At 46.1% G+C, this 10093-nt stretch overlaps 2 protein-coding genes across 2 annotated transcripts; both read left to right on the top strand.

Moving 5' to 3' along the window:
* Window positions 1-2001: 2001 nt before the first annotated feature.
* On the top strand, window positions 2002-4008 carry FOXG_17280 (uncharacterized protein; the record flags this gene model as incomplete). The annotated part of the gene is made up of 5 exons (XM_018397293.1): window positions 2002-2183; window positions 2231-2315; window positions 2376-3513; window positions 3576-3749; window positions 3820-4008. The coding sequence occupies exons 1-5, from the start codon at window positions 2015-2017 to the stop codon at window positions 4006-4008; spliced, it is 1755 nt and encodes a 584-aa protein (XP_018258085.1). The 5' UTR covers window positions 2002-2014.
* Window positions 4009-4730: 722 nt separating this feature from the next.
* On the top strand, window positions 4731-7638 carry FOXG_17279 (serine/threonine protein kinase; the record flags this gene model as incomplete). The annotated part of the gene is made up of 6 exons (XM_018397292.1): window positions 4731-5261; window positions 5311-5645; window positions 5695-5864; window positions 5921-6771; window positions 6823-7313; window positions 7380-7638. The coding sequence occupies 6 exons, from the start codon at window positions 4731-4733 to the stop codon at window positions 7636-7638; spliced, it is 2637 nt and encodes an 878-aa protein (XP_018258084.1).
* Window positions 7639-10093: the final 2455 nt, after the last annotated feature.

The raw sequence follows: 10093 nt of genomic DNA, 5'->3' as shown, positions 1-10093 counted from the left end.
TTCGAGAGCTCATCGATATACCCAAGCGGAAGGGAACGTCACTGGGCTTCTATCACGCTCTGTAAGCAATTGGTTGGATCTAGAATGCTTGCTTTGCAGAGCGGTTAAGAGACTTATAGACGAGGAAGGCAGAACTTACATGAGAAACGCGCTGGTTACGGCAGTCTATGCATTGCTTAGTTTGCCCAGCAGACTGCCTCTTTGCTCTGAAGGCACTCTCCGGTCTCTCCTCCCCACAACGAGCACAAACAACGAAGAGTAAATCAGTAGAGAGCTCTTCGGGGTTGAGACCGATATCCATTACTCAATCAACGAGGCCATATCGAGACCTGTCGAATTGGGGAGATGAATTGAACGCGTGGTACTGGCACAGTACTGAGTAAACAAACAATTCCAAATGGACGCAAGCTGCCGGCACTCCGCGTGAGCCTTTCAGGGGCCAGCACCGATTGGCCCCACTCTTTTGGTGCCATCAGCCAGTTGCGCGTTCTTTCGCGGCTGGCCATACAAAATCTGGACCAATCAGATTCCGAGAAACTTATTTATCCCTGTCTGCACCAAACCCTCATTACTCGGGAAAACTTATGAATTAATGTAGAGTCAGCCTTCGGCTGAACAAATAATCCCGGTCAACTTAGCTCTCGTGGGTATATACATCCTTTCATCCACAGGTATCAACTACAAAAAACACATCTAGCTCACGATCTTCTGTTTAAAGGCCGCCATAGATGCGTCATTTGCGATCTCGTGCGGCTGAAAGATCGTCCCTCTTTACCGCCAGCCGTGTCCACCGCGGTCCTCCAATCACGGTGGAACTGTGCAGCCAAAAATTAGGCAACGAGACTACGAAGTATTATTGGCACGCATATCGGTCGACACCGCCAGTGACATCTCGCGGGCGCGTCCGCGCATTTGCAGTAAGAGAAACTATATAATGTCTCATAGCCATATTCGTAGTTCGACAAATATATCAAGTCTGGGTTTTCAAGCATCTTTGCAATTATACACATGCTTTGGATCCTGACAATTCCGTGCTGTTACGGATCGCAAGGATCATTCGTGGAACTTTTGGGAGCCGGATGATGAATAAATGCATGTCGGTCACAGCCTGATTCTTCACAGCCGACTTTCTCACCGACTGTCAGCCACATTTTACGAAACAATTAATCATGATCTTAGGAAGAAAGTGGTGTTCGGCTTCGATTTCTTAATTGGCCGCATCATCTTACCGGTCTCCGCTATATCACACGTGCAGCTTTTGTGTAACCAACACCGCTGCGCCGCCCAGCTTCAGTGAGGATTGAGGCCCCGTATGAGGCTCTGGTGTCCAATTCCGATGCCTTTGAGGCTCTGCAACAAGCATTTAAACTGGGAGAACAGGACCAAAATCTGCCTCGGGCCAAGGCTTGACGCGCTAGAGATCAGAGTCTGCCTTGAGCTAAGGTAAACATGCCTGAGCAACAGTACCCCGACTACAAACTTCAGCCAGAGGTGTTTCAAGCCTGGCTACGCAAGAGATTCAGCGACTCATCGATTGAGGTCAAAGTGAGGCGACCCGAATACATTGATTGCTAGGGATAAAGCTGCTAACGAACTCCAAATCATAGTGCAGACATGGAAACTTTGTTTTCAACTTGCCCGACAACGAAGAGATCAATGACGTGAGTTCAATATACGATGTAAGGAAATTGAAACTTACCGCTGCTAAAACAGAATGATCATCTAGAGATTCGTAAACTACGGGGCAAAAGCACTTTGCCTTAATGGGCGTGCGCGCAGTAGCGCAATGAGATTGGCTACAGTGGGGGTGTGTGTAAATTTCACGTTGTTTCAATTGAAGGCTGGTTGGTGACAAGTCGACCCGTATTGCAATCTTTAGGGTACTGCGATATTACTGTTATAAATAAGCCTACAGAAACTCAATTCTAGCAACTAATGCAATCTAAAGAATTCTTTTATATATGAATCCTTGAACTCAAGCAAGCCTTTACCCATGGATACCTACGACCTACTTATGAGTTGCTGCAGTCGGTGGCCCGAGTACCCCTGCAACCTGCAGTGGCTATCTCGAAGCAAGCATTCTCTTGAGTCATTGTACCAGCAACTTAGTCAGTCGAAAGGGACACTATTCGATCCAAGTCAAGACCAAATATGCTTGATCGAGCCAAGTGATGGTATTAAAAGTAATAGTTTTCCTCCAATATTAAGCTCATTTCTAACTTTTTCTTAGGGCATTGTGAAGAAGTCCTCAATGGCCCCCTTGAACTGCAGAGACATCTGTTCCAGAACCGAAAGGACCCATATTACAGTATAATGTAAGCCAACCCGAACGCGACGCTGCGCACCTTTTCATTTCATTCGCTGAGTCCAAGTAGTTTCATTAATTCGGACGATTCACGCTCTCCTTTGAACTGCTCTCACCACAGCTTTTCATTGCTTGCGTCTTTTTACCTGATCCCTGAGACCTTCTTACCTCTTGTGTCTGCTTTCGGATTCACGACAGAACCGAAGGACTACCACATGACTGGCTTCGAGTGCTCCGACACTCTGGACGTCCCAAGAAGCTCAATCATAGAGATCCCTAGATTGGGACGTTCTGGCCGTGAACATGTGGTCCAGTATCTGCTGCGATCTGTCGAGAAGTCAACGGGTCCTATGAATGCGGTTACCTGGAATATCCGACAAATGGCTGTTCATCATAGGTTCGATTTTGTTACTGGGAGCACCTTTTGGCTGAGCATGAAAAGCAATGGTCTCATGCAGGAAAGGATTAAACAGGCAATATCGGAAGATTCAGCCCTCAGGCCGACCGCAGCTGATGGCTTACCGAGGTCATTTTCAGCCACCCTGCAGATTCACCTGATCCATCTTGACTGGTGTGCCGAGTCTTGGCAAGAATGCATCACGGATTTTGAGAAGATGATCCGAAAAGTATTGACTAAAGCCAAGGCGGCGACCCTAAATCAACCCACCGATTTCCATAAATCACCATTCAGAAAGGCTCTGAGAAGAACTACTAATTTCACTGCAAGTGACGTAAATACAAAGAAAACCGGCTTCAGTCTGAAATATTGGCGGGGCTTTCAAGGGGGTCTCATGTCGTGTTTTCATCTAGGTGGTCGGAACAGACAAGCCCCACCACCCATATTGCCAGTGGCGTCGGAAAAGGACATGGTACCAGCTAATCAGGATGACGACTTTTCCAAGCAGCTCTACAGTCTTACGGTACTTGGTACATTTTCGATTGAGGAGGTGCAACATCTCCACCACCTGGGTGAACAGCTCGAAAGTTTCCGGGTTGTGTTACAGCTTAATCGTCAAATACTGAGAGACATCACAGAGCACTACCATGACTTAGCAAGTCGGTCTGGATTCACTGCTAAGATGATCAAGAGCTGCAAGGGCGACTTGGCGTCTTTTACTCGTCGAGTAGGCCGCATTCGCAAGAATTTGGAAATCCAGCTGACCCAGATCGAGTCCATGATGGCCTGGCTGAAGGAGGGGAAGAGCCTGGTAATGAACATTCTGTTTAGTGACTTGGTGTCAGCTCAGCGTTCTGACGGCCGTTTTTCCAGTTTGAGGGCATCCTGCAGTACCGCAGCGTGCAGGTAAGCCACGTCTTCACCGAGAGCTCACATATCCAATCGGAAAAGATGGAGCGCATTGCACACAAGACAGAACAAGAAACGATCTCGATGCATGTGGTGACGTGCGTTACGCTGGCCTTTCTGCCTGGGACCTTTCTAGCGGTGAGTTTCCTGCGACGTTTTTCGCAAATGCTAGGCTAACTGACTTCGCCCCCAAAAGGCTTTTTTTCAGAGTGGACTTGTTAAAATCAACGAGTCGTCGGATGGTATTGGCGGATCTGTGGTATTTCATGCAGGGGCATTCAAGCTCTTCTCGCTTATTTGCTTTCCTCTCATGCTGATCACATTCGCATTATGGTTCATAATGTTCAAGGTCTTAGCCCGCAGGGCGCACAAGAGAGAGACAGAGGAGAGCGTGTAATTTTTTGTCAATGACGTATAGCCTAACACTCAATCATCGAATAGCTGGCTTGTTTTCTCCTGGAGCATTTTTCCCCCAAAGGGATCATTTGCATAATGCTTATTCCGGTGCTTTATTCTTCTTTGGCTCGTAGAAAGAAGCAAGCAGTCGACTCAAATGAGGCGGTCACCCATCAACAGTCGCCCGACGGCAAGGCAAACTTCCCGTCTCGTTCAAGGATGACTCATCTACATTTATGAAGGCCAGATGAGTTGCAAGTGCCAAAAACAGTAATGCGTGTCAATCCCCTCCCTCGGTGTGTGAATTGGGCCGCAAATGGGTAGCTGAGAGTTGCACCAGACACTGAATGTGCAAGTTTTACAAATTATGTGCCATCCGTGGTATTTCTACCCGTATCACTCTGAGAGTCAGAGGAAATAAGGGCCCACATTCTGCCTTGAACTCCATTACAGAGGCTGAGCTCATTTAGGGCAATGGTGCCTTGAGTTCCATTGGGGCAGTGAAACGCCAGCGGTAAATCCCAACCTACCAAGTTCTTTATACACTCGATTAATATAATATAGACGCACTGTTCCTCTATGAATACTTCTTGAAACAAGCCAATTTCTCTGTCGAGGCATGTTTGTGATACGAAAGACATGCCAAGCCCCTGTCATTCTTACACCCCCATTATTACTAAGAACTTATTCGACCGCCACTGACACAGCCTTTGTGTCCTCACAATGGATGACTTTGTGGAACATTTTCGGAATGAAGTAAGACGGGTGTCGATATATGGCGTTAACGGTGAAGATCAAGATGTTCCTTATGTTCCATATTCTGCGCTGAAAGATTACTGGACCGAAGAGCGCGTGACCGACATTCTAAACTGCCCTACCCCCCCTATTATAGTAAATCCGCTGGTAGTTATCGATAGATACCTCCAGATATTCTCTACTCTCGTCTATAGGGGCTTCTGCGATAAGATTTTATGGTTCTTCCGCAACACAAGAAATCTTGACGATCACAACCTTCCTTTCGACGAACAAGTCTTTGAACCTACCGCTGATTGGCCGCGTTTGTTTCTGGAGGACCAATGGATGTTCTGCGCTGCTGATCTTGCCAACCGCCAATACCATAAGCGGGTCGTCGGCTCAAAATTCATTCTACCCGTGACAGAAGGTGAAGATATCAGAGCGACACGTACTGCACCCGATGGAGCAATATTGCGAAAGTATCAATTCCGCCGTCATTCTACTTCAAATACAGCAAAGGTATTCCATCCCATTCCAGTTGGCACCATCAAATCTCTAACCCCATTAGGGAGAGTATGTCGTCTTCAAAGTCTACGAGGGCCATGACGGAGAAGTACGCTACAACGCTGAAACAGATGTCTATATGAAGCTTCATAATCATTCTAGCAATTGTATTGTGAAGCACATCGCCAGTTTCGAGTTTCGGGAGATCATGAAGTTCGTCATCATACTAGAATACGCAGAGGGTGGCTCTCTCCTAGACTACTTGAGGACGACTCGCCTCCCTGTGAGACCAGAAGACTTTTATTCCTTGTGGGAGGGTCTGTTTGAGCTACTTGATGCCTTGTATCTTTTGGGCAACATCTATCGGCAGAATCGAAACGAGCCAAAGACTTTGGTAGGGTAGGTCCGAGCCGATCCCTAATATTTGTCAGTTGCTAACGGGCTTTAGACTACATCAAGACATTCACCTAGGAAACATCCTGGTCTTCCCCAAAGGAGAAGCGCGGTCTCCTTTCAATGCACAGTTCAAACTCACAGACTTTGGCCTGGCTCGTATGGGGAGGGTGTCGCATGTGGACGGCAGGTTAAGTACAAGAGACAGAGGGAACCGCACGTACAGTGAGTATCTTTATCACACCTTATCTGTAAATTCTGATACTAAATAAAACCCATAGTTGCCCCTGAGGTATTTCCAAATTTCGGAGTTCAAGACAGCTGCGATACGCCCATTTCGCCCCAGGCCGACATCTGGTCTCTAGGAGCTCTGTTCAGCGACGTTCTTGTCTGGACAATCGTCGGCGAAGATGGCAGAGAAGACTATCGTCGCCGAAGAAAAGAGGAGATTCAACAATGTCTGCATCTCAGAAGTGCAGGCTTTGACTGTTGTTTTCATGACAGCGAGCGGCGGCTGAAAGCTGTTGATGACCAACACAACGAAGTCTTGCAAGACAAGAGAGAGCGCGATACCTTATCGCCTCGCATCAGCGAACTCATTCTCCATCATATGCTTGTTGGATCTCGTGAGCGTCTAGAAGCGATGGAGCTCAGAAAATACACAGCAAGGATGCTTCTAGAGGATCAGAACCATGACACAGCTACGGTAGCATCATCCAATAGCACACTTCCACCAGTCATAACTGCGAACACAACGACCCATAATTCAGTGCAGCACTTTGAGCTAGGAAGGCGAGCGACAACGCCAGCGAACGGTTTCAATGGAAACCCCCATCCAGCGAGGGGGTTACCACCACAACCTCTTGTTAATGAGCCGACGCGTTGGCATGTTGCCACGACAGATCAGCAAAACGAGCAACTCCGCCTAAATAGACAGCTGTATCGGAGCTACACGTCCACATGGAGGGTAGTCACGGTCAAGGAAGTGTACAAAATTATAGACGATAAAAACCGCAGATTCCACATTAGTCGTTTCCTTGGCACAGTCCCCAACAAATCGGACGAGATCATGGACTTACCTGGCATGCGTGAGGCCCGAAGCAAGATTTCGGAGAACGATGGACGAGATCAGGTTGGTGCATCATTACTACGATATCTAGATCTTGACTGATTCGAGTTCTAGATCCTTCTCTTCGACGACTTCGGCTCCATGCATGAACACAAGAAGAAAGCAATGAAGACAGCCAGAGTCATCAGTTATGTCGCTAAAGAGGCGGATAACGATGGGATGGAAGTCTATGCTGCATCGAGGACCGCCCAGGGTCCAATAATATGCAAGACCAGCAGTGATGTTGAGTCAGCTATAGGCAAGTTCAAGACCGTTGAGGGGACATGCAATTTACGGAAATGTCTCGAAGACATCCTCAAGAGGGTTCTAAAGGAGCACAACTTCAAGCCTACGAGTATCTATATCTTCACTGATGGTATATGGGAGCCCGGAGATGATCAGGTCAAGGCTGTGATCCGAAAAGCCATCAAGTTCCTGATCAAGCATCAACTACCATCATCAGCACTCATGTTCCAATTCGTTCAGTTCGGTAGCGACCCCGAGGGTGAATTACGCATGAAGAAGCTGGATGATGACTGCAAGGTGGAGACTGAGGACGAATTGTAGTAAGTGTGCAGTTCTTTTCTTCTTTGTTCTACCCAGATAAATCGGGAGGCTAACTTTATGTCAAGCGATATTGTCGACCATAAACATTGCGATAGCCATGTCCCCTACATCGTCATCGGTAGCATTTCGCCTCACAATGATGAAATGGAGGCGAGGGTGGAAAATACACTATCCCTTCAATTGTGGAGGAGCTCCGGCAGGTACCCCGGCCCACACTATCCCTGTCAATGGCGAGGTACCTCAGGGAAACCACACGACACGTCATTGAGCAAGACCGTCCAACCTCCAATACAAGCCAATCTTAATCAGACAATGACTTCCTAATCAGCACCATCATCACCACCTACTGTACCAAATACCACTGGTAATGGCATCCAATACCACTTTTCGTGGCCCGTGCACGTTTCTTTTGATCTTAGGTTCTGGGTCCGAATACAAAAATTACTCGGCCTGTGCGCCTTCCCTCGCTTACAGGGTATGGTTTAGTGCACTAATCCCCTGTTGCTGCAAATAAGTAGGAAGCGGCTTGATCGGCTTAATTTTAAAATGGAAGAGAACATACTGCATGATGACCTTATGTACAAGGAGGTGATCCAATTCAAACCGGCCTAGATGCCTGCTGTTTCTCCGGAAAGGACAGAAGCTAAAAATGGCCTTGGTTTAGATCATCTCGCTCACATTCGTAGCATGGCTCCAGTGCCATTTAGCCCGTTCCGAAAGCATGGCTCTGCCATATAGTGGGCTTGAGGGCCACTGAAGGGACAGATAACAGAGTTTATTCCTTGTTCAAGGAAAGAGAAAACAACCTTTGTCCATGGCCGTTTTCGGTTTTGATGTAAACCCTGTTAAAACCCCTAAAACGGCTTGCTTGACCGGCTGCAGCCATAAAAGCCCCTCAGCACAGACTGACTACACAGAGCTTGATGGCGGGCAGCTGACTACGCAACGATAGAAGCACAGGGCCATCGGGCGTTCAGTGGCACTTGTGACAGTCTGACAAGTGCAGGCGAGCAACTTAAGAGCGGCTCGACGAGTCACTTAGTGGTGCGAGAGGATAATTGCGGCATGGAAGTGAGGGGAAGCGAATGGGCAATCATTGGCTGTCGTATGTTTCCTCAATTGTGAGGTGACACGCTTTACCCCGCATACCATGTTAGCATCAAGTTGTTAGGCAGATCGGCCTGCTCCGCGGAGATAGTTAAGACCTGACGAAGAAACCTGTATTATAGACTCGCCCTCAAAGAAAAAAGCCTCCTGCTGCATTACAGGTATTGGAGCTCCTGGCTTGCTTTATTCTTAATACCGATGAGTGACGAGTTGTTTCGTGTATGGTGGCGGGGGTGCGCCATTTTCTCAACTAACATAGCCGAAGTCTCCTCCGCTCATTGCTGCCTGATACTTAAACCTGCGGCCACGCTAAAAGTAATCATACATTTTGCCAGCCAAACTGCACATTGCCACCGTCGAGCTGAGGTGGCTAGCTGTAAGGTTGCAGGACTAGTTCCCGACTATCGAATGTTTAAAGGAGGCCTAAGCGTTGGTCTGACCAAATACCCTTTTTCCGTCCTTGCAGCCTTATGGATCTTGCAATTGTGGATTACTATGTAGATCATTCTCAGTGGGGCTGTAATCGCAACAGCGCGTCCGCAATTACTAAAAAAAGCCTACTCCATACCACATTTCTACCCTAAATAAAATAGCAAAAAGTCTATAAAAAAAAATATGAAATAGAGCAGTATAGTTAGTTAGTATTGGTAAAAACTATTTTTTGGACTTTTAAAAAAATCCCTTCTATAGAAAGACTTAATTATACAGGGTGTATTACAGTACAAAGAGACTTTTGAACTTATTACACATATAATTTATTCAGAATTTCTAAACTGATAATATAAATTAAATTAAGGACATATTAGTATACTATTAGGATCCTAGTTACTTTAGGCTTAGCATCAAATGTTAGTAGGCTCTCAAAAAACTGGGTTTAAGGTATATAGGTTAAGTACGACGCATACTTGACTACGATGGATGCTTATTAACCACGTTAGTGTTAGTAAATAAGGGATTATATAAGTAGGTAGAGGAAATATTAAAGTATTTTCATTTTTAATATATAAAGTAAAGGATATAAGATAAAAAAATACTTTAATATATAGATAAGAAGTATAATAACCCCTCTTTTTGTTCAAAAGAATAAGTGGTATTAAGTAAATAGGAATAAATATTAAATACAAGTATAATATAAGCTATAATTGTAGTCAAAAAACACGCCGAAGGGGTCCTGGTTAGGGTTACAAGTCATAAATATTTAGACCTTTTTACTTATAGGTCTCTACATTTTTATAACCTTGCTAGTAAACTTGCCATTTTTTCTACACCAGACCCGCCTAAACCTAGGTTTAGGTGTCCGTGCACCATACCTTTCCCAAAACTTTTGCCAATTCATTCTTTGAACCTGGGTTCAGGTGTCCGTGCACCCTCAATCCTCCAAAACTTTTGCCAATTCATATCTCAATCCCAGGTTTAAGTGTCCGTGCGCCCCATCCTCCCTCTAAACTTTTAACCTTCTATTTCCCTCTCCGCACTTTTCATTCGCCCTCCCTTCTTTGTCTCCTACCTTTCTTTGATTGGTCGCCTTTCTGATCCCTGTATCCTCTCCCGTCTCCCATTCGATATAATAATACTCCTCATACTTTCATCCATATCCTCTTTCTCTCCCCTCAACTATTCCTTCCCACATCTCACCTAACTTGGGAACAAAGTAACGATAAAATATACATCA

The sequence above is a fragment of the Fusarium oxysporum genome, genomic scaffold (genome assembly GCF_000149955.1).
Source record: "Fusarium oxysporum f. sp. lycopersici 4287 supercont2.44 genomic scaffold, whole genome shotgun sequence".
Classification (NCBI taxonomy): Eukaryota; Fungi; Ascomycota; class Sordariomycetes; order Hypocreales; family Nectriaceae; genus Fusarium; species Fusarium oxysporum.
Note: the sequence above shows the minus strand (reverse complement) of the source record. Positions and strands in the feature narration are given on the sequence as shown.